At 45.9% G+C, this 25,472-nt stretch overlaps 1 protein-coding gene across 1 annotated transcript; it reads right to left on the bottom strand.

The window, feature by feature from the left end:
* Positions 1-288: 288 nt before the first annotated feature.
* Positions 289-25,472, bottom strand: cep170ab (centrosomal protein 170Ab). The gene is made up of 19 exons (XM_034188165.1): positions 25,441-25,472; positions 25,122-25,245; positions 24,952-25,041; positions 24,629-24,707; positions 21,653-21,711; positions 20,550-20,706; positions 20,025-20,150; positions 18,814-19,248; positions 18,364-18,728; positions 18,143-18,271; positions 17,712-17,844; positions 12,021-13,505; positions 11,678-11,918; positions 8,821-8,929; positions 8,599-8,730; positions 7,477-7,565; positions 7,116-7,209; positions 2,545-2,596; positions 289-518 (listed from the first exon to the last, which is right to left on the bottom strand). The coding sequence occupies exons 2-19, from the start codon at positions 25,224-25,226 to the stop codon at positions 289-291; spliced, it is 4,110 nt and encodes a 1,369-aa protein (XP_034044056.1). The 5' UTR covers positions 25,227-25,245; positions 25,441-25,472.

Raw genomic sequence — 25,472 nt, 5'->3', positions numbered from 1 at the left:
ATCCATCATGCCCAAAGGCATCTCAAAGGAAGATTACATGTCACTTTTTTATGAGTTAAAAATATTAGCATCACACGCAGTAAAGTGTAAACGGCGCTGATTGATCATAAACAGGTTTTGTTCTCAACAACAAAAATCTAACTGCATATTAGCTCATAATCCATCAGAAGCCAGTCGATCAATAATGACGGTTTCAGTCCATCCTGCTTCCAGCGAACTGACACACTGTAGTATTTGAGTTTTACAAAACCCTGGTTCAGTCTGAGGGCTTTTGCTGGGAAACGGGCATCAAGGTTCTGGTTCCTGCTCTGCCCCGTCTCCATGGTCAGAGGGTCCACGAGGTTCACTGGTGGTTCTTTCAGGTCTAGAGGCTGCAGAAGCCTCCGTTCCAGAAACCACCATTGCTGCCACCTGCTCCGTGCCAGGACAGAGCTTCTGGTTGGTCCCAAGAGGACTGGTCAGGTTCAAGTTGGACAGGGCATCCAGGGTACCGTCTGGGTCCACCATCACATCGATGACTGTCAGATTGGGCAAACATTTCAAATTTATTTAAATTAAACACAAGATTTTACAAATCTAAAAAACAAAAGCCTCCAAAATACCCGTGATACAGATCCTTGACCAGTGTTTCTCCTCAGTCGAGCCCCATAGCCAAACCTGTGATACGCCGCCACTCTAAAGACACCCAAAAAATTTGTTAAAACTTTCACCATACTGTGACAGATTGGTGTCACGTCCTATGACTGCTGGATCACACATTACGTGCCCGCCTTCATGGGAGGAGCCAAAGTCCTCTTAGCTTTCATCCGTCTGGCTTTGTCACATGTGGAACACATTTCAGATACACGTTTAAATCTATTCCAAGACCAAGTTTATTTATAATATTTAGGTTTTCCTGAAAGAAAACATACACAGTTCTGATTCTGTAGTGTGAACGTCTAGTTCCACTTTCAGTTTAAAATGCTTTCACTGTTCAGTAACTGTACAGAAACAGCATCAGCTTAACGTAAGTTCTGTTCAGGCTAAAACTCAAGTTGACATTCTGTCATCCTGCTAACGGGCAAGTGCGGCTCAATCACACCTTCACAAAATGACGTCATTAGTACTCATACTTTTATATGCCAACATACGTTCTGAAGTTTCTTGCAGCTGCCCTTTTTGACCCGGCACACTGCCGGTGCTGTCCAATGGAACGGAAAACACTGGTGAAGACTAGGGATAGGTATCGATAAGATTTTATCAATACTGATACCATTATCGATTCCGCTTATTGATCTGATTCCTTATCGATTCCCTTATTGATACCTCTTGTGAATTTTTTGTGCACTAAAAGTAGGCTTTACAGGTTTTCTATGTCGGCGGGTCAAAGAGCTTTTTCTTGTCGTGCACCCGCTCTGTGGAACGGTCTTCCTGCGACCGTGAGGCAGTCGGAGTCCGTGGACATTTTTAATTCAAAACTTAAAGCCTATTTTTTTTCTCTTACTTATGAATAGTTTTTATTTTTTATCTGTTTTATTCTTTTACTTCTGTTTTTAATTATGTATTTGAATTTTTTAATTTTTATTTATTTATTTCAATTTTTTATGTTGAATTGTTCTATGTGAGGCGCCTTGAGACAGCTTTTGTTGTGATTTGGAGCTTTATAAGCCGATTAAATTGAATTGAAATTGAACAACATTTTAAACCAAATAAATATGAAATTGGTCACTGGATCCATAAACTTTGGACATAATAAACTCTACATGGTGGATCGTTGATCTCTGGACATAAATAGAAATAAACAAAATCTGCAGTTTTTGTCAAAAGCATTTCCTTTCAGACATTATTGGCATGAATGTCTTTCCATACATCTGAGCTGAGCTCTTACAGCTGACTGCGCTGCACGTCAGGATGTAATTTATAAAGAAATACAGCATGTCTCATTTTGGGAGGAAAAAACATTTTAGTGGATTGTAGTTTCTTGTCTGTATTACAACGTTTGTAAGAGGTATCATTTTATTTAAAGCGGCGATTCATTTTGAAGTTTAAATTCCGACTGGACTCTGTCTCGGCAGAGAGCCGTGCAGCGTTTGGAGCTGTGCCAACGGAACGGAGGACGATTCTCATTTCTTGACTGCAACAAGAAAAGAGTCCCAGTTAGTGACTTTAATCCACACAAAAGTGACTCAAAGTATTTTAATGGCTTTGAGAGGAGTTAAGAAGCGGATTTGCCATTTCTGAAGAGCAGCGAATCAAAGAACCAATGAGCTCGTGGATTGAAGCATTGCTTGAATGGTTCATGCTTCAAAGTGGAGTCGCACTGCAGAAACGGTTGATTACAGACCCGCTGCAGGGTCTGTAATCAGCGTAGAGAAATGATCATTTTCCCGACAAACACCCTCAAAAACAACGGCTGCTCCGAAGGACCGATAAGGGAATAGTTAAGCAAAAAGGCTATTGATATCGGTGGATCGAATCATTTCTTAACGATACTCGAAAAGAACCGGTTCTTGATACCCAACCTTAGTGAAGAGTGAACTATGAGGAAAAGGATGAAGTCCATACCGAGAAGCTGTCTCTCCACCCTCTTCAGGTCCTGGACAATACTGCAAATCTCCTGTTAGGGAATAAAATAAAACATTTATGATGGGTGAAGGTGTGATTAAGGAACTGAAATTCAAAGGACTTTCAGCCCATTCTCATTGGGGGGATCTGTGTGGAAAGAGTCAGGGACATCTGTTTCCTCTGAGACCTGGAACAGGAACACCACATACCTGGTAAAGAAGGCACAGCAAAGACTCCACTTTCTGAGAATCCTCAGGAAAAATAAAATCAACCAGAGATGTCTGGAGAAACACGCCACATGGCCAACATGTCGAAACTGACACTCCGTCACAATGCAAGTGACACTTCTCATCCTAGTCTCCATAAGTAACTGCTTGTTTGATACAAAGTCATCACCGTAGGTCACTGGTTAGAGTCCAGGTCTCACAATCATACAGTAAGACAGGAAGCAGCAGGACCCTAAAGACGTGGACCCTCATGAAGTCACCTCATGTCTCTATAGGCTTTTCCCAGGGGTCTCTCAATCTCAAAGGCTGAGGACCCAGAGACATGAATGTCACTGCTGAGATAAGTGAACATCTCTCCAAGTTCAATGTAGATACACTTCTGATTATTGAGTCTGGGAAGTCACTAAAGGCGGGGATGTCAGTGTTGATCCAGGACAATCACAAACCCACACAATCCGATTCTTCACTCAGCATCTCAACTGTTGCAATCAGAGTATCCACTGATTCCGTAAAGATAACAGCATCATCTACAAAGTCAAAGTCAGTAAAATGTTCCTCATCAACAAAACCACAAGCTGACCCATCACCCACTTTATGCAAGCATTGAAAAGTGTCGGAGCCAGAAGATATCCCTGAGGAACTCCAGTTTTCACTGGGAAAACTCTGAGTCTCTGCCTCTGCTCCATATCTGTGTATAGGCTGTCTATGATGTCCAGGAAGTTCTTGGGACTTCCACAAATGCCCATCAACTGAATCAAATGCTTTATGAAAATCAACACAGGCTGTTATGAAGCACTGGCGACATTCACGCCTGCATTCCGAGTACTCGCACGGCGAGAACGCGGATGATGGTTGACTTGTCAGGCCTGAAGACGGACTGTTCCAGTCGCAGAGCAGCAGGAAGCTGGAACTGAGTCCTATTAAGGATGTGTGGTTTGATCTGCTGACATCCCTGGAGCTGTCAGAACTGAACACAGTCACTTTAGTAAATAATCAGATCTGCTGCTGTTTGCAAAAAACACAAATTCACAGATGTGAGGACACACTGTATTCATTAAATCTGACAAAAACCTGATGGTGGAAATACATTCTTAGGAAATATTAAATTGCTGCAGGCATGGGGGGAGGGGGGGTTGGGGGGGAGCACCTTTCAGTGTTTGCATTTATAAGGAGCAATGCCAAAAAATATCCCCACATTAGACTGATTAATTTTGCCTAAATCCACTGCTCTGAAAGTCCTGTGTGTTTGTGTGTGTATGTGGGTTCCATTAAAGTTTATGTTTTTTCTTTACGTTCACATATTTGACACTGACTCACACAAATTATTTCTTTGTGGTTCAATGATACTATAATGTTTGGTTATAATGTAGTTTTCACATTTAAAGTGTGAACATAAGTCACTTTTTTTCATTAGTTTAGAAGATACAGCGGCTTATACACTGAAAACTCACATGTTCATTATCATTAGTCATAATAATATAATTAGTAGAACTATTTATTTTAGGATTTCCCAGGAATCAAAGCATAATAAACTACAGTAAAAGAAACTCCAGTAATAAAAGTGCACCACAACAATACACCAAATCCAAAATGAAAGAGCTGATAATTCAGAAAAAACTTATACTTATACTTTTGAAAATAAGGTAATATTAGCTCCAAAACCGCTTCAATAAACATTTAAGACGTTGAGTTTGACTTTTCAAGGTCATCCAAGGTCAAACGACCAACTGAAGGGTGATGTATGACTTCCTATTCGTGTTTAAAAATCCACGATATAGAAGAACAGAGCCTGCATTTTGAAAGCTAACGGGAATCGAACCAGGGATGCTGAACATACATGTCACGTGGAGTCAAGAACCTTGTAGTCTATGATCTGCACCATAACTCCTCCCCCAGAAGTACACAGATGTCTTTAAATACAGTGGGGAAAATAAGTATTTGACCCCCTGTCAGTTTTGCAGGTTTTCCCACCTACAAAGAATGTTGAGGTCTGTAATTTTTATCGTAGGTTCACTTCAACTGTGAAAGACAGAATCTAAAAAAAAAAAAAAAAAAAAAAAAATCCATAAAATCACATTGTATGATTTTTAAATAATTAATTTGCATTTTATTGCGTAAAATAAGTATTTGACCCCCTAGAAAAACAGAGCTTAACAATTGGTACAGAAACATTTGTCTGCCATTACAGAGGTCAAATGTTTCCTGTAGTTCTTGACCAGGTTTTCACACACTGCAGCAGGGATTTTGGGCCACTCCTCCATACAGATCTTCTCTAGATCTTTCAGGTTTGGAGTTTCAGCTCCCTCCAAAGATTTTCTATTGAGTTCAGGTCTGGAGACTGGCCAGGCCACTCCAGGACCTTGAAATGCTTCTTACGGAGCCCCTCCTTAGTTGCCCTGGCTGTGTGTTTGGGGTCATTGTCATGCTGGAAGACCCAGCGATGACCCAGCTTCAATGTTCTTACTGAGAGAAGGAGGTTGTTTGCCAAAATCTCGCAATACATGACCCCATTCATCCTCCCTTCAATACGGTGCAGTCGTCCTGTCCCCTTTGCAGAAGAGCACCCCCAGAGTATGATGTTTCCACCCCCATGCTTCACGGTTGGGATGGTTTTCTTGGGGTTGTTCTCATCCTCTAAACATGGTAAGTGGAGTTGATTCCAAAAAGCTCTATTCTGGTCTCATCTGACCACATGACCTTCTCCCATGCCTCCTCTGGATCATCCAGATGGTCACTGGTGAACTTCAAACGGGCCTGGACATGTGCTGGCTTGAGCAGGGGGACCTTGCTGCCCTGCAGGATTTTAAACCATGACAGCATCATGTGTTACTAATGTAATCTTTGTGACTGTGGTCCCAGCTCTCTTCAGGTCATTGACCAGGTCCTCCTGTGTAGTTCTGAGCTTTCTCAGAACCATCCTTACCCCACAAAGTGAGATCTTGCGTGGAATCCCAGACCGAGGGAGATTGACAGGCATTGTTGTGTGGGCCGCTGAAGAGGAGGTACTGCTGGCCCACCACCACAAGATGGCGCCCTGCTTGAAGTGAAGGCTTCAAGCACGAGAGGGCATCGGAGCGACCGGGAGTGACAGCTGTCACTCATCACCATCACCAGTTGTCACTCATCCACTACTCATCACCATCACCATAAAGGCCGGACTGCAACTCCACCTCCCTGCCGAGAAATCAGCTACCATAAAGGTAATTCTCTGCTGAATCTAAACCGAACAATAGTCTGATCTCTTTTGCAGCCATTTTCCTGTGACGTTTTCCTTGTCTGCTGTATTGGCGTTTGGTGTGGATTGCGACGGCTTCGCCTCACACCCCAACCAGATAAGTGATTACACAGGAGCTGCACGAGTGTGTTATTGGAGGTGGAGGTTCTCCCTCCTTAAGGAACACAGACTGAGTGATTACTGAGTGTGTGAACCCACACTCATCTGTACTGTTTCTATTCTCTCTGCCAGCAGTACCAGGTCTGACAGCTGCAGATGGTGGCCACCTGGGGACCCAGGACTTGGCGGCTCAGGTGTTCTTCAGATCTGTTGGTGGTGGAAGCCATGTGGGATCAGGATTGTTTCTGGACGGACATCTCCTATCCTCGAGCCTGCCCACACGTCACTCAACGTATAATTGACTGTTTTTCCAAACCTGTTTTGTCTGTATTCCGTTGTGCACGTCATAACATTAAATTGTTACTGTTTTGTCTTATCCATTGCCCGTTCATTTACGCCCCCTGTTGTGGGGCCGTGTTCCTACACTTTCACAACAGTCATCTTGTGTTTCTTCCACTTTCTAATAAATAATCATAACAGTTGTTGTCTTCTACCAAGCTGCTTGCCTGTTGTCCTGTAGTCCACCCCAGCCTTGTGCAGGTCTACAGTTTTGTCCCTGGTGTCCTTAGACAGCTCTTTGGTCTTGGCTGTGGTGGACAGGCTGGAGTGTGATTGATTGAGTGTGTGAACAGGTGTCTTTTATACAGGTAACAAGTTCAAACAGGTGCAATTAATACAGGTAAAGAGTGCAGAATAAGAGGGCTTCTTAAAGAAAAAATAACAGATCTGTGAGAGACAGAATTCTTGCTGGTTGGTAGGTGTTCAAATACTTATTTTCCCCACTGTACTTTTTCACTTGCACAGAGACACAGTGATGTTGTGTGGCTGTGTGGGGACAGATGGGCTCGAACCGCCTAACTCCCAAACAGAAGGTTCCTGGTTCAAAGCTACCTGTGCCCCCATTTGCCATGTACATCTGCAGCTGTAACAGGAAGAGCATCCGGCATAAAAACTGTGTCAAATCTACCAGACAGGAGCAAAGATGGTGTCAGCGAGTGACGGTTCATCACCTTGTTGGAGCTGTTGAGCAGTAAGGCATCATGTTCTGCCTGCAGTTTGTTCTCAATTTCATTCCATTTTCTCTCTTTATCTTTGAAAAGAATCCTGCAGCGAAAGAAAGAAAAAAAAAAAGAGATAAACTTCACATGGCTCTTCACAGGGACGCTCCTGACTGTGGAAGCAACAGTGAGTGAGGAGACACTGCAGGGATGAAGAAGGACTTTAAACTGTCGTCCTACGCGTGAAATTAAAGAACCAAAGAGTGTTAGCTGGCCCACTTTCACCCAGAAACACAGACTATAATTAACAACATTTAGACTTTTCTAAATCCAGCACGTCATAGAACAACATCTCTTCATGTCTGAGTCTCACCTGATTTTGTTGGTGGTTTTATCCACAGACTGACGGATCCGCGCTGAGAGTTGAGTCACAGATTCCAGCAGGAAACTGTCGAAGATGACCTGATGGACGAAGTGAAGACACACATCAGCGGTGCTTTTATTCAGCAATCAGAGTCCAACTGGAGTATAAACGTTACAGACACTGCAGCTCGCGAGTCAAGTTCAGACACCCGCATCCGAACTTCAGTCCAATCAACAACACTCAGGAAGCAGCTCAGTTACTCAACTCTGCCTACAGGTGGCGCCCTTTAGTGGAACAATATGGCATATTCAAGCCAATCAATGAAGGACTTGTAACTTCATAATTAGCTAATATTAGCATCAGCTAGAGATTCTTAAAACCAGATCAGGTTTGTAGGCAGCAAAAACCCACAGTCAAGATTTGAAATCTTTAAGAAACCAGTTTCTGTGTCTGTCGCTTTAAATAGAAATGAGCAGCTGCTTTCTGTGTCACATGTGGGCGTGTCTGACAGTGCTCAGGTGCGTCAGTGGGCGTGTCTGACAGTGCTCAGGTGCGTCAGTGGGCGTGTCTGACAGTGCTCAGGTGCGTCAGTGGGCGTGTCTGACAGTGCACAGGTGCGTCAGTGGGCGTGTCTGATAGTGCACAGGTGGCTGGCGTGTCTTACAGTGTACAGGTGGCTCAGTGGGCGTGTCTTACAGTGTACAGGTGGATCAGTGGACGTGTGTTACAGTGTACAGGTGTCTCAGTGGACATGTGTTATAGTGCACAGGTGGATCAATGGGCGTCTCAGAGCAGCAGGAGTTCAGTCTCAGGTGACATGAAAAAAAACTCTAAGATGAACCATTTCAGGTCTAAATTCATTCATTCCAGTTTTCTGGGAACATGACAGGAAATATTTGTACTACATGAACATGTTTACATTTTGGGGTGGATACAAATGCTTTCATTTGTATCTTTTGTATGTGAAGTCCAGAACCTTTATGGCACAGAACTCATTAGCATTGTGATAAAAAGTATTTTCATATAAAGGTTTTGATAAAAATTTACGAAGCATTTTGGTCTCACTGAGGAGGAACCATTGCAGAGGACAGTTTGGGTTTTGATAAAAGTATCAACTTTGATTTAACTCACATCATCTCTGTTCCATGTCTGCCGGCGGATGGACTGGGACTCCTGCCCGTTTGATCCACGAGGCCGAAGTTCCACAGACCGGCTGGTGGTTCCCATCAGCTCCAAACCTTCATCAAAACAACGTTCCTCCAGCTGAAGCACAAAGAGAGGTTAGGACCCCACGTTTGGTCCATCAGTCCTCAAACTGTGGTGTGGTGTGTGTTGTTGGTGTGATGACGGTACCAGAGGTCCTGGGTCCGTGGCTGCTGGACTCACAGAGTCGATTTCTCCTGCTACGTCGTGAATCTCTCTGGCGAGCATGGCGAGGTCTTTTGCGAGGTCCTGGCTAATCCTGACATACATAGATAAAGAGAAAATGAGCAACAACCAAACCTCTGTTCCCTAACAAGATTACTGATTCTTGCACAAACGCTCATAACCAAAGACATTAAGTCACTAAACGAAAGAGAAAAGCTTTTTAAAAAAATACTTAAGAAAAGCAGGAGAAGCTCAGATTGTCCTCTCACACCATCGCTGCAGACAATAAACCAAAATATATCATCATGAATGACGGCTGTCACATATCAACCAAATCAATGAAGGGTCGGGTGGTGGTGGTGGTGGGGGGGCATTTGTAGCATTCTATTAATGGCCAATGCACCTCTCACACCTAGAAGAGTTTTGTACTTTAATAACTCCGAACACGTTGGCTGAATTCTCCAACCATCTGCATAGAGCCTTTCCAGACAGCTGCACCACTCTGTAAAAGTCAAGAGAAGTCCTTGCCAGAGTCTGTCGGGCTCCCAGCCTCCGCGCCCCTGCCTGCACTCAGCTCAGGACGGCATGGCGCATGTCCAGTGCAATTCATTTCAACTCTGGATGAACTTAACATGCACTCCATCCTCAGCTCTTGATATCTTGTGTAACGGCTCATTTCCACGAACCTCTGTGTCTGTAGCCATGACGACCATTTACGGTGCATCCAGAAAGTATTCACAGCACTTCACTTTCCACATTTTGTTATGTTACAGCCTTATTACAAAATGGATGAAATAATTTTTTTTGTCAAAATTCTACACACAATACCCCATAATGACGTGATTTTTTTTCAGATTTTTGCAAACTTATTAAAATAAAACACACTAAGAAATCACATGTCCATAAGTATTCACAGCCTTTGCCATGAAGCCGAAATAGAGCTCAGTTGCCTTCTGTTTCCACTTGTCATCCTTGAGATGTTTCTGTAGCTTCAATGGAGTCCACCTGGTGTCAATTCAGTTGATTGGACATGATTTGGAAAGACACACACCTGTCTACATATAAGCAGTGGTGGGCACAGCTAACCAAAATTTAGCTTTAGTAACAGATAATCAGCTAACTGAAAAGTTATCTTTTATAAAGAAACCACACAAAAATGTATCGGAAGCTGCAGCTAACCGATAACACATAACTTCCATTGTTGTCTCTGGTACACTTGCAACTACTAACAAGCTGATTTTGAGTTTTAACACCACAATCACTTCTGGTAGTGTCAATGGCACCACAGACTCAAACAATGAGTCAGCACTTCCGTCATTGAGCACCCTGCTGGAAGCTCCTGTTTACTACATATTTTGCAGCAGTGAAGTAGTTGAGAGGAGCAGCGAAGCTCAACTCTCTACTCAATAGTATTGTCGCCGTGAGGCGGAGGTCCTGAAAAATAAAACAGTGCTGACTTATGGTTTTTATTTATAAATAAAATTAATACCGATAGAATAAGTCCATTAATGTCAATTCTGTCTTTTAATTTTAAATAATGCACTAATTCTGAAATTTTGTAACAAACACAGACAGATGCCAAAGGGATTATGGGTAAAATGTGCCTCACAAACAATTGGTTGATTGGTTGACTCATTCATTCTATGTAAAAACCAACACGTTAATGTGAGGTGTGTGTGTTGGTGTTTACATATAAATGTGCTTTTGTAAAATGTGCCTTTTTTAATTGGTAAAAAAAAAAGCCATTTGTTATAAATGTTTGTAACTATTAAGCTTTGTTCATCACGCCTGCAAAAATGTGTTTGCAGTTTAAAAATTATCAGACCAAAACTTACTGGAAGATAATTGGTCCGCTGATGGTTTTCAAAGTTATCTGAAAAGCTAATCCGATAATGAAAACATTAGCTTCGAAAATCAGCGGTTAACGGATTAGCTGAACTGTGCTCACCACTGCATATAAGGTCCCACAGTTGACAGTCAGAGCACAAACCATGCATGAAGGCAAAGGAATTGCCTGGAGGCACAAATCTGGAAAGGGTACAGAAACATTTCTGCTGCTTTGAAGGTCCCAGTGAGCACAGTGACCTCCATCATCTGTAAATGGAAGAAGTTCAGATCCACCAGGACTCTTCCTAGAGCTGGCCACCCATCTATACTGAGGGATCAGGGAGAAGGACCTTAGTCAGGGAGGTGACCAAGAACCCGACAGTCACTCTGTCAGAGCTTCAGCATTCCTCTGTGGAGAAAGGAGAACCCTCCAGAAGGACAACCATCTCTGCAGCAAACCACCAATCAGGCCTGTATGGTGGAATGGCCACAATGACCCTAAGCACACAGCCAAGATATCAAAGGAGTGGCTTCAGGATAACTCTGTGAATGTCCTTGAGTGGCCCAGCCAGAGCCCGGACATGGATCCAACTCTCTGGAGACTTTGGAGTAATTTTTAAACAGTTTGAGAAACACTTTTAAGTTAGAAAAAGATATTAATATAAATTGTGATATTTTACCAATATACTCATGGACCAGCAGTGGTCCACGGGCCAATCTTTGAGAAAAAGCTGGTCTGTATGTGGAAATGAGGGGTAACTTATTTGGTTTGTGGCTTGAAAATTGCACCCCGAGTTCTATGGAGCCTATACTGGGCCGCCTGTAGCCTATCGTGAGGTGACTAACACACACAGGTGGTGAACATTTCAGACATGCTGAAAACTGTCACAGGTTTAACCGACTTTTCTGACCTGTGCTGATCTGTGCTATCCTGTGTGTGGAACTCAATCAGGCATAGTTACTAGTCCTGCTAGTCTGCACAGTAATTGTTTCTAACTGCAGATTCTTGACATACCTGGCAATTTCCTCACTGTGCGCTGTCCAGTCCCTCATGTACTCATCCTGTTCTCTGGACTGTGGTCTCAGGGCAGTCAGGCCTGCAGGGTTGGGAGTGGATGGGCCAGAACCTCCGAGCTGGGCTACCCGAGTCGAAGGAAATGGCCTTGCGTGGGCCTCCTTAGACGTGTGACGGTTTGAGCCGTACTCATCCTCTGATGTGGAGGCGTACTCTGGCACACGGCGCCACCGAGTGCCAGCTAACAGAAGCAAGGAGAAGCACTTCTTGAATAGGGCAATGATGTTCTTGAGTTTTGCATTTATACAGATATTAACAGAAACTAGCTGTTCAAAGTGCTTACGTGCAGCTGTGATGTGTCCATGAGAGGACGTCCCTTTATTCTTGTCAGGCAGCTTGGAGGCACTGTTCGCTCTAGCTCTGGGTCCAGACACTGAGGTCACACTGGACCCTCTCAGTCCTTGTCTGACCGCGTAATCAGCTGCCGCACTCCGGGGTCCCAGACCTCGACTCCTTGTCACAGTGGCCTCTGAGTCACTCTGGGCTGAAGGGGAGCCCACCCTCGGCCTCCTCGGCTGTGCCAGAGCCTCAATTCTAGACATTCCCCTCAAAGCAATACCTGTCTTTGATGTGGAACTAGCAGTGGAGGCCTCAGAGGCTACTGACATCTGATCCAGATCAGCAGGTTCCATGTCTGATGAGTCCCCCAGCCGGGCCCGCCTCAGCAGTGATGCCCTGGTGGGCCGGGGCTTAGGGACACTGCTGGCTTTACTGGAACTGCCAGCTGCCGAAGCACCTGAGGGCTGGGTGACCTTTGCCCTACTGGACTTAGTGGTGCCACCTGCTGTTGTGCTGCCTGTTTGGGCTCTGGCATGTGGGCCTTTGGATTTCTGTGTGGAGGTGGGTTGAGAGTCAGAACAGAGAGAACTGGAGTTGATGTCATCATCAGTGAGATCAAGAGAGGTCCAGGGACGGCTGGACTGCTGAGGAACAGATGCTCTGGTCTTGTTCCCCCTATCCTGTGACTCTTGGCCCCCCAGGGAAACTTTGCTGGAAGAACACACAACTGTCCTCTCTTTCTGCTGTCCTACAAGGGTCCGTCGTTTGTGGACAACCTTCCTTGCTCCATCAGCCTGGCTTACTGTGCTGGTTGTGTCCACGTCTGACTCTGGTGACATGGAACCTTCAAGAGACTGACTTGGTGGATCACCTTGGTCTGATATGGTTGACTCTAAAAATGCTGCCACAGCCTCGGAGTCTTTCTGCAATGTAGCACTGTCGATGCCAGCCTCCTTCACCTGAGCTTTGCTACCTGTGAGCGCGTCGATTCGCGGTATGAGCTCAAGAGAAACACTGGAACTGGGTTTCTCCACAGTAAAACTCTCCTGCCTCAACAATGGTTTCCCATTGTTTTCTCTGGCCTTCTCCTCATCCTTCTTTCTCCTGTCAGCGTCCTCCACCCTCTTCTCCCCACTGGTCAACGGACGAGGGGGAAGTTTATTAATCACCCCTGTATGGCTGGTTCTCCCACCGCCGCTGTCCTGCGACCTGGCTGGTGAGGAACGATTGGAGCTGCCGCCCTGACTTCCCACATGTCCACTGCCGTGGCCTGAGCGGTGCTTCACCCGGGATACCTTCTCTTCCACGCTCTCTTTCTCTTGCAGCTCTGTGTCTTGTTTCTCCCCCAAATCAGACCGCAAGCCTGAGGCTGTAGTCCTCCTTCCCAGGACGAGCTCCTCACCAGCTACCTGGGGTAGGGTTCTCCTCTTACGCTCTGTGCAGCTGGAGGAGGCAAAGGAGGCTGAGTGGCTGGACTCACTTATTTCAGCTGGAAGATGAGAAAAGTTGTCCTGTGAGTAGGGGGGCAGGTATGTTTCTATAGACCATTCTGGCAGGAGATACACAGTACGAAAATGCAGATTCAATGGTTTTAAAAACTCATTTGTGGCACAGACCAACAAAACCACTGGAAAAGTTCTTGTGCTTTATTATGATGGGAGAACATGCAGTTTTCTTTTAATTGATATCATGTATGCTGAATATACACTCAACAAAAATATAAACACAACACTTTTGGTTTGGTCCCATTTTGTATGAGATGAACTCAAAGATCTAAAACGTTTTCCACATACACAATATCACCATTTCCCTCAAATATTGTTCACAAACCAGTCTAAATCTGTGATAGTGAGCACTTCTCCTTTGCTGAGATAATCCATCCCACCTCACAGGTGTGCCGTATCAAGATGCTGATTAGACACCATGATTAGTGCACAGGTGTGCCTTAGACTGCCCACAATAAAAGGCCACTCTGAAAGGTGCAGTTTTGTTTTATTGGGGGGGGATACCAGTCAGTATCTGGTGTGACCACCATTTGCTCATGCAGTGCAACACATCTCCTTCACATAGAGTTGATCAGGTTGTCAATTGTGGCCTGTGGAATGTTGGTCCACTCCTCTTCAATGGCTGTGCGAAGTTGCTGGATATTGGCAGGAACTGGTACACGCCGGTCCAGAGCATCCCAAACATGCTAAATGGGTGACATGTCCGGTGAGTATGCCGGCCATGCAAGAACTGGGACATTTTCAGCTTCCAAGAATTGTGTACAGATCCTTGCAACATGGGGCCGTGCATTATCCTGCTGCAACATGAGGTGATGTTCTTGGATGTATGGCACAATAATGGGCCTCAGGATCTCGTCACGGTATCTCTGTGCATTCAAAATGCCATCAATAAAATGCACCTGTGTTCTTCGTCCATAACAGACGCCTGCCCATACCATAACCCCACCGCCACCATGGGCCACTCGATCCACAACATTGACATCAGAAAACCGCTCACCCACACGACACCACACACGCTGTCTGCCATCTGCCCTGAACAGTGTGAACCGGGATTCATCCGTGAAGAGAACACCTCTCCAATGTGCCAAACGCCAGCGAATGTGAGCATTTGCCCACTCAAGTCGGTTACGACGACGAACTGGAGTCAGGTCGAGACCCCGATGAGGATGACGAGCATGCAGATGAGCTTCCCTGAGACGGTTTCTGACAGTTTGTGCAGAAATTCTTTGGTTATGCAAACCGATTGTTTCAGCAGCTGTCCGAGTGGCTGGTCTCAGATGATCTTGGAGGTGAACATGCTGGATGTGGAGGTCCTGGGCTGGTGTGGTTACACGTGGTCTGCGGTTGTGAGGTTGGTTGGATGTACTGCCAAATTCTCTGAAACACCTTTGGAGACGGCTTATGGTAGAGAAATGAACATTCAATACACGAGCAACAGCTCTGGTTGACATTCCTGCTGTCAGCATGCCAATTGCACGCTCCCTCAAATCTTGCGACATCTGTGGCATTGTGCTGTGTGATAAAACTGCACCTTTCAGAGTGGCCTTTTATTGTGGGCAGTCTAAGGTACACCTGTGCACTAATCATGGTGTCTAATCAGCATCTTGGTATGGCACACCTGTGAGGTGGGATGGATTATCTCAGCAAAGGAGAAGTGCTCACTATCACAGATTTAGACTGGTTTGTGAACAATATTTGAGGGAAATGGTGATATTGTGTATGTGGAAAAAGTTTTAGATCTTTGAGTTCATCTCATACAAAATGGGAGCAAAACCAAAAGTGTTGTGTTTATATTTTTGTTGAGTGTATATTGTGCTAACTTTGCATTTAAGTGTGACCACTTAAAGCTGAGGGTTTTTTATGAGAAAAGACAAAAGACACAGAATAAGATAAGAGATGGCCACGCACCCCCATTTGTCTTGGCCAACCTTGGCTTAGATCACTCAGGCAGCAGTACTGGAGATGTGTGTGTGTGTGTGTGGGAGGCGGGGGGGGGGGGTTATGACTGTGAGGTTCTTGCTTAGATGACCCCCCCACCCCATGTGTTAAGCCCCTTTCACACCGGGCCCACTTCCAGTTGCGTCTTGCGGCGTCATGACAATGCCACGTGGAAGCAACCCAGTGCCGACACGATGTAGCTCAATGCCACAACAGCGCAAGGGACACAAAGGACGAAGTGAATCGGATGCCAAAAATTTAATTAAATTGTTTGCGTCCTGTGCTCGATGCAGAAATTAAGTGGTTTCAGCGCAAGTCAGAGCAAAGTGACGGTACTCAACATGACTGGAAGCCACACCCTCACAATACAATGTTATCCAACTCCAATTTATGATTCCTGCCATGTTCCATTGTTCCCGAAGTATAAATCACACAGGATTGTTTTTATACCGTGTACACAATGCAGTAAAACTACACGCTCAAAAAAGAGCACAGAAAATAAATGCTGCTGAATGCAGCTGCAGCGCCTCCCTCTTCTCTCACAAATGTGTTTCAATAAAGTCCATAAAAGTCCTGCTCACAGACTGATTGTTAGAGACTGGACATGTCCACATCCAGTAAAAAGTCCGGACATCTCCAGTCCACTCATGGACGATTTGTTCGTGCGCGCACATGTGAACACTTAAAAGAAAAAAAACTGTCTGGCTGCTGCAGTTTCTCACTTCACTTCACATCATTGTGTTAAATAAAGGACAAAAAAGGACGTAAGTCCTGCTCACAGACTGATTGCCAGACAGGACACGTCCACATCAAGTATAACTCCAGACATCTCCACATTTACTTATGGATGGTTCGTTTGTGCGTGCGCATCTCGCAGTCAAAGGAGAAAAGATAAACTATAACAGAAATCAGAGCGCAGACCTGCAGCTCAGCCCAAGAACAAATATAAAGTAGAAGAGAAATCAGAGTGCACAGTCTGTCTGCAGCCAAACTGTGCACTCTGATTTCTCTGTGCAGAGAACCTGCAGGCTGTGTTCTCACCTCCTCTTTGCCCCCTACTGCGTGCACCTGATGCAGACATTCCTGCGTCGTCATGGCAAAACAGGAAGCAACTTGAAGCAGCCTCGGTGTGAAAGGGGCTTTACAGGGTGTATATATTCTGAGGTTTTGCTAATGTGCTTCAGTGATCACGCTCCCACAGGAATAAAGACTTCAAATATAAGCAAGTTGTCCGTCTTCCGCTTCCTCCACCGCGGTGGTTATTATTATTATTATTATTATATTATTATTATTATTCTGACAAAAACTTTGAATCCATTTTTTTAAAGTCTTGATTTTGTCTGCAATCTGTGCACATGTTTACACAGTGTCGCCTAGAGACAGTCTGGAGAGCAGTAGGAGGATCTGTGTGATATGTTGAGAAAACCATTTGTCAGTTAGCAGTGGTGGAAAATTTGAATTGGCAGATCGACCAAACGTTTTCTGAGATAAATGGACTGCATTCATAACGCACTTTTCCAAAGCACTTATAATAATGCCTCACATTCACCCCAATGTGAGGTTGCTGCCATACAAGGCAGCTCACTACCCAGTAATAGGGGATTAAAGACCTTGCCCAAGGGCCCTTAGTGATTTTCCAGTCAGGCTGGGATTTGAACCGAGGATCTTCTGGTCTCAAGCCCAACGCCTTAACCACTAGACCATCACCTCTGAAATGATTGAATGAGTCACATTTCAGTCATTCAATCAGATTATTAGCATGAGTAAGTAAAATGTATTTACTGAGTACATTTAAACACAGCTCACACTGACCAAAGTGCTGCACACACACACACACACACACACACACACACACACACACACACACACACACACACACACACACACACACACACACACACACACACACACACACACCCCATATCAAGAAAGAACAAACAACAATAAAAAGTACACTTAGAAATGAACAGTTTAAACTCAGATGACATCAAGAGACAACAATTAATTACAGACATAACAAGGTAAGACAATTAAAATGTGGGGAAGGTCAGAGTCAAAACATGTGTTCTGAGCCTGGATTTAAAAACTGTGATTGGGGGGGAGCAACAAAGCTACTTTACTGGGCCCCAGTAGGAACCCGACCCTTATTTTGTGCACCGCTGATTCCTACTGTCTGCTGATGTTTGTGTCTCTGTGACGATGGAGTTCTTTAAGTTTTAATGTGTTTAACGTGTTTGTGTTGAAGCTGTTACCTCTGTTCTCTGTGACAAAGACGTGGTTGTCGCCCCCCGACCCCTCAGGGTCGGTTCGGATGTGACTGGCGGCGAGAGTGGCCCACTGCGACACCCAGCGAGGACCGCCCACCACCAGCTCCTCGGTCAGGACCTGGACAATGACGTCACAAAGAAATTAATCAATCACCCCCCCCCAAAAAAAAACAAAAAAAAAAAACAACAACTTAACACATAAGAACAATTTAAAGCTGAAAATAGTTTGTATGAATTGAATGCTTGATTGTCACCAAACTTGGTTTGTGCGTTTGGGGTGGTGACCCCAAGAAGCTTACTGATCAAAAGGTCAAAGGTCAAAATCATTGAAATGTAATTTGTAAGGGTTAGCGTTGCCGACTATGTGCCTGTTTTTGTTTTTTTTTTTCCCCCATGGCTGTAGAGAGCGTTTGCACCTCTGTGTCCAAGCGTCCGGACTTCCCTCTGTCTCCAGGACCGGACCTCCGGGAGGTGAGCCTCGCTTGTTGCTCAGAACGCTCCAACCTGGATATACACACGGACTCCTGCTCGTCCACACCAAACACCTGAACCACAAATGTGCACAAATATACATGCACATTTAAAAATGCTTTAAATTATTATTTAAAAACTAAATCCGAACCCGATTCTTCCACACCTTGTCAATCATTTTCCTTGCCTCCTCCTCTTTGTGATCTCCGTTCTCTAACTCGATGGTGTAGGTCCCTCTGTCACTGTAGTCATCACCACGGTGACAGCAGTCCTCACGTGCGCTGTGCTGATGTGGCGCTGATCCACATCGCCTATCTCTAAAAACGCTTCCTGCTTTAGAGGTCTTGCGGTGGCGTGCAGGACTGTCCTCCTCGGCAAAGAGCCCCTCTGGCACGTTGGCGCGGCCTTCTCTGATCTTCATCCCTGCACTGCCCCACAAACCCCACGAGCGTTCCTCCAGCGCTGCGACCCGGCGCTGTTCTCCGACCACATTCTCAGAGTCGCTCTGAGTGCCGTCTTCATGTTTACTGCCTGGAGTGGGAGGGGCAAAGAGGGAGACGAGCGGCATTAAATAAAAGGCTGCAATCCATCCGGACGCACACTGACGCTGACACACCTTTAAGACTCCGCAGGTGGACGGGCACGTCGCTCTTCGCGCTTTCTCCGTCCTCCTCTGCAGCCATCTCTTTCAGAGCCAGAGGCAGCTCATTCTGCGCCAGCCAATCAGCAACTTTGACCTCTGCTGCTATCATGGCAGTTTGAAGTGGACTCAGCTCGTCTCCAACACCTTTTCTAGGATGTGGCCTGGTCTCTGGAGCTGCCTTCGTCACTCGGTCTTTGACCGTCACTTTACCTGATGCGCCGTGGTTAAACTCAATGGTGAAGGAGGCGTGGCCGTGCACGGGCTCAGTGCCAGCTTCTGGTTCTCGTGGGGCAGTGTCTCCGCCCACTTTCCCTCCTTTGTTTGGAATCTCAAAGTAGCTCGGCTCGTGATTGGACGCTGGCTGCATGGCAGATTTTGGAACCTCTGCACTTTTCTTGTCTTTGCTCTCTGTCGATGTGAGAATAAAAAATGTTTAATAATCGGAGAAAAGTAAAGCAGGTATTAAAATGTATTGATCATAAGTGACAAATGGAAACGTTGACAAAAGTCAAACGCTGCAGTGGAGTTTATCTGGAACAGCTTGATTCCAGGCTCTACACCAGTTCACACAGTTTAACCCCGCATTGGTTATGTTCCATATTAGTGCAGATTTAGGACCGCTCATCAAACATATAACTCCACCCAACAAGGTTATAACCCCGCCCATCAAGTGTATAGCCCTGCCCAATTTGATAAGCTGCAGAAATTGATGGTCTCTAATGAATTTATTAATCTGGTTATGTCGGCTGGTTTCACAAAACTTTGTTGTTTAAATGGGAAATAAAATATGCCACAATAAATTTGCAACAATTGATTTCACTTTGCTTTTCCTCTTTCAACTGAATAAAGTAAATAGAACATTTCATTACTTAGAGTGTAATGTGACTGTAATATTAATACAAGGACTAAATAGTTTGGCCATAAACTGTATGATGTCATATTCATGTCATGACAACATAAACACAATACTACAGTACGTTAAATACTGAAAGCAAAGAAGGAATATTGTTGAAAATAATGAGAAAATAAATATTTTTTTAGGTTTGTGTTTTTCACTGAAAGCAGTTGTTTTCATCAAATACAATAATTTCTTAAACGTCTCTAAAGATAAATCTGAGTGAGTTCACCAGATGATCACAGTGTTGGTTTTACGTCATTTTAAAAATCAGTTCAGATGCAAACACCTGTTTCCGTTTTTTCCCACTTTCGGTCAGCGTTCCTTCCGGCGTGCAGGTCCTCGCTGTCCCCGTCTCCCCACCAAGCGGGTTGGCCGTACAGCGGCGTCCCTCTGTGCAGGACCGCTACGTCCCCTGACAACAAACAAACAAAATACCCTCAGTACGAATCGTGGGAATGATTCACAACCAAGTCTGTGGGCGAGGCTTATTAAGATGTGATTTGGAGTTGAGGTCGTAGCGTCGTGCAGCAGGTGGAAGCGTGAAAGATTCATTCATATCATCGTATTCCATGATGTTCTGCAAACAGGATTCCTGCTAAACAGATTTGAGTTCCAAGTATATAAATGCAGTCCAATTAAATGACTTGGAAGGGAAATCACAAAACTTTAAAGAGTTCTGGATTACAGGGCGGTAAGATTATTTTTATTTCTATTCAAGAGGGAAGATGACCTTTGACCTCTGTCTGTTCACGGATTTCACCTGGATCTTGGGTATCATGATTTCTGGTAAAAGCAGCGTGGACGGTCTCACCTGTCAGCTTATCGTCTGTCCTGCTGATGTCGGGGGGTCTGGCTCCGCCCCCTTCAGCCACCACTGCAGCCTCAGAGGTTTTCACCTCCAGTCGGGATGGCGCCGCCTCTACAGGCTTCTTCTGGCCCAGGCGGAGCTGGCTGCTTAACTTCTCATGCTGACAGAAAAGACGAGCAGCAATGAAGCACAAAAACACATTCATCAGCTCCTGACAGCAGAACGCTCTGAAATCTCTGTTTATGTCTGTTCATGTGTTGAGGAAAAAATCGGCACAGAGGAAAGACACTGTGTTGAGGTCCAAGCAGTGAGCCTTCTTCTGTTCCACTCGATCAAACACACAAATCTCTCCAGTCACAGCCATGAAAGCTTGTAACTGCTTCACAACTGTCTTGGTGGCTTCCCTCATTCTTATTCAGGCCCACTCACCCACTTGGTGGCTTCCCTCACTTTTATTCAGGCCCCCTCACCCACTTGGTAGCTTTCTTCACTCTTATTCAGGCCCACTCACACACTGGGTGGCTTCCCTCACTCTTATTCAGCCCCCTCACCCACTTGGTGGCTTCCCTCACTCTTACCCAGACCCACTCACCCACTGGGTGGCTTCCCTCACTGTTATCCAGGCGCACTCACCCACTTGGTGGCTTCCCTCTCTCTTATTCAGGCCCCCTCACCCACTTGGTGACTTCCCTCACTGTTATCCAGGCACACTCACCCCCTTTGTGGCTTCTCTCATGCTTATCCAGGTGCACTCAATCACATTTTGAGGACTTACTGACACATTGTTTAATCATTGATTTAACTGTACTCCACAAGATATGCAACACCTGAAATAAAATTCAGACCTTTTGACTTTTCAATGAAATAATGAGGAAATAACACACGCCGCACCTCTGTAGACAGTGTCCCTTTACTTTTGGTCCCTTAAAAAAAACAAAGCTCGTACAGAAAAAGTGGGGGAACTCTGACACCGATCATTTCATTCTGATGTAAACACCCTCAAATTAAAGCTGACAGTCTGTAGTTCCACATACTCATGAAGCATTTTAAACTCTAATGTGCTGTAACTGTGAGATGAACCAAATAAAAACAGCGTGTTGCCTCACCTTCAGAGCTTCTTCAGGAATGTGGAGCTCTGCTTGGACCACCGTGAACAGGTTGGTATGTGAGGAAGGTTAAGAGAAAAGATCCAGAGGACTTGGATGGTCTGTCGTCCACTAACAGTGTCTCAGCGCCGCCCACTCACAGTGTCACAACCTCACCCACTCACAACGTCACAACCTCACCCACTCACAATGACATAACCTCACCCACTCAAAGCGTCACGTCACCCACTCACAATGACATAACATCACCCACTCACAGCGTCACAACGTCACCCACTCACAACGTCACAACGTCACCCACTCACAACGTCACAACCTCACCCACTCACAACGACATAACCTCACCCACTCACAATGTCAAAGTCACCCACTCACAGCATCACAACCTCACCCACTCACAACGTCACAATGTCACCCACTCACAGCATCACAACCTCACCCACTCACAACGTCACAATGTCACCCACTCACAATGACATAACATCACCCACTCACAGCGGCACAACCTCACCCACTCACAATGACAAAACATCACCCACTCACAGCATCACAACTTCACCCACTCACAGCATCACAACCTCACCCACTCACAATGACATAACCTCACCCACTCACAGCATCACAACCTCACCCACTCACAATGACATAACCTCACCCACTCACAGCATCACAACCTCACCCACTCACAGCGACACAACGTCACCCACTCACAGCGACACAACGTCACCCACTCACAGCGTCACAACGTCACCCACTCACAGCGACATTACGTCACCCACTAACAGCGTCACATCACCCACTCACAGCATCACAACCTCACCCACTCACAATGTCATAACGTCACCCACTCACAGCATCACAACCTCACCCATTCACAACGACATAACGTCACCCACTCACAGCATCACAATGTCACCCACTCACAGCATTACAACCTCACCCACTCACAATGTCACAATGTTACCCACTCTCAGCATCACAATAATGCCCACTAATAGCGTCACAATACTGCCCACTAACAGCGTCACACCACCGCCCACTCACAGAGTCACAACGTTGCCCAATCACAGCATCACATCGCCCACTCACAGCGTCACAATGTTACCCACTAACAGTGTCATGCCACCGCCCACTAACAGCGTCACAATGCCGCCTACTAACAGTATCTTGGCGCCGCCCATTCACAGGGTCACAACATCCCCCCACTCACAGCGTCACAACTTTACCCACTAACAGCATCACAACATCACCCACTCACAGCGTCACAATGTTACCCACTCACAGCGTCACAGCATCACCCACTCACAGCGTCACAACGTCACCCACTCACAGCGACATAACATCACCCACTAACAGCGTCACGTCACCCACTCACAGCATCACAACCTCACCCACTCACAATGTCATAACGTCACCCATTCACGTCACAATGTTACCCACTCACAGCGTCACAACCTCACCCACTCACAACGACATAACGTCAACCACTCACAGCATCACAACCTCACCCACTCACAATGTCATAACGTCACCCATTCACGTCACAACGTTACCCACTCACAGCGTCACAACCTCACCCACTCACAACGACATAACATCACCCACTCACAGCATCACAATGTCACCCACTCACAGCATTACAACCTCACCCACTCACAATGTCACAATGTTACCCACTCTCAGCATCACAATAATGCCCACTAATAGCGTCACAATACGGCCCACTAACAGCGTCACACCACCGCCCACTCACAGCGTCACAACGTTGCCCAATCACAGGGTCACAACATCCCCCCACTCACAGCATCACAACTTTGCCCACTAACAGCATCACAACATCGCCCACTCACAGCGTCACAATGTTACCCACTAACAGTGTCATGCCACCGCCCACTAACAGCGTCACAATGCCGCCTACTAACAGTATCTTGGCGCCGCCCATTCACAGGGTCACAACATCCCCCCACTCACAGCGTCACAACTTTACCCACTAACAGCATCACAACATCACCCACTCACAGCGTCACAATGTTACCCACTCACAGCGTCACAGCATCACCCACTTACAGCGTCACAGCATCACCCACTTACAGCGTCACCCACTCACAGCGTCACAACGTCACCCACTCACAGCGTCACAACATCACCCACTCACAGCGTCACAACGCCACTCACTAACAGTATCTTGGCGCCGCCTACTAAAAAGTGTCTCTGCAACGCCCACTCACAGCGTCACAACGTCACCCACTCACAGCGTCACAACATCACCCACTCACAGCGTCACAACGCCACTCACTAACAGTATCTTGGCGCCGCCTACTAAAAAGTGTCTCTGCAATGCCCACTCACAGCGTCACAACATCACCCACTCACAGCGTCACAACGCCACTCACTAACAGTATCTTGGCGCCGCCTACTAAAAAGTGTCTCTGCAACGCCCACTCACAGCGTCACAACGTCACCCACTCACAGCGTCACAACATCACCCACTCACAGCGTCACAACGCCACTCACTCACAGCGTCACGTTACCCACTCACAGTGTCACCATGTCAGCCACTCACAGCGTCACAACGTTACCCACTCACAGTGTCACCATGTCAGCCACTCACAGCGTCACAACGTTACCCACTCACAGTGTCACAATGTCACCCACTCACAGTGTCACAATGTCAGCCACTCACAGCGTCACAATGTCAGCCACTCACAGCATCACAATGTTACGTTACTCACTCACACCGTCACAACATCACCCCCTCACAGCGTCATAACGCCGCCCACTCACAATGTCACAACGCCGCCCACTAACAGCATCATAACATCACCCCCTCACAGGGTCATAACGTTGCCCACTAACAGTGTCACAGTGCCGCCCACTCACAATGTCACAGCTCCGCCCACTAACATTGTCACAGCTCCGTCCACACACTTGGCTCGCGGGTCTGACGGTGCGTTTCAAACATGTTCAATAGGATATCATATCCAAACCTGAGTTTATCTTCAGATTTCAGTGTGACATAAATCTGCTCCTGTATTCTGATGTCGTTCACAAATGTCTGCAAACAGAAGCAGAAAATACAGATAAGAGCATCAATCTGACGTCCTTCACTGTAAACAGATGCCTGAGGATGCCGAACACCAGGGGGCCCTGTGACATAACTTTAAAATAAAAAAGCTTTTATAAAGGCAGAGGTGTACCCTCTTGTGGTGACACATCATATCGCTTCTTTTCCTTTCTGTAGTGGAATATGTCACAAACCTTTTTAGTCATCCAGATAGTTTTGTGAAACTGTAACTCACTCCGTTCAGGCTGCCCAGGTCCTTGACTTTATGTTCGTCCGTGTCGGCTTCATAGTTGATGACGGCGTGCTGTTTGTCCACACTGCGGGACTAAATCACACCAAATCCAGACAATCAGTGTCATCCAGGCTAATCTCATCATTCAGATTATAATCCTTCTGATGGCACACCTGCAGCATGAGCTCGCAGTCATCTCGGCCCACGAAGATCATCTCTCTGGGGAGGCGATGGCGCGTCCCCCCGCCGCTCACCAGGAACCAGGACGTCAGACTCATCTCGGCCTTGACGGATCACCTGCGAGTGCTGATGTATCCGGGTGGAAACAGGAATCATATTTCCGTCAGTAAAAGATAAAGTATGAGGACTCACACGATTACTGCAGAGAAACAACTTCAAAGCCCCCGTCAGCTAATTTGAGCATCACCTGAAGACAAAGAAACACTTGTTTCTGGACGGCTGCAAACGATATTAGAAAATAAGTGAACTCACAGATTTCCAGACATCCTGAGTCCCAAACTGAA

This window comes from Thalassophryne amazonica, chromosome 15, assembly GCF_902500255.1.
Source record: "Thalassophryne amazonica chromosome 15, fThaAma1.1, whole genome shotgun sequence".
NCBI classification, from domain to species: Eukaryota; Metazoa; Chordata; class Actinopteri; order Batrachoidiformes; family Batrachoididae; genus Thalassophryne; species Thalassophryne amazonica.
This window is presented reverse-complemented; position numbering and strand designations above follow the sequence as displayed.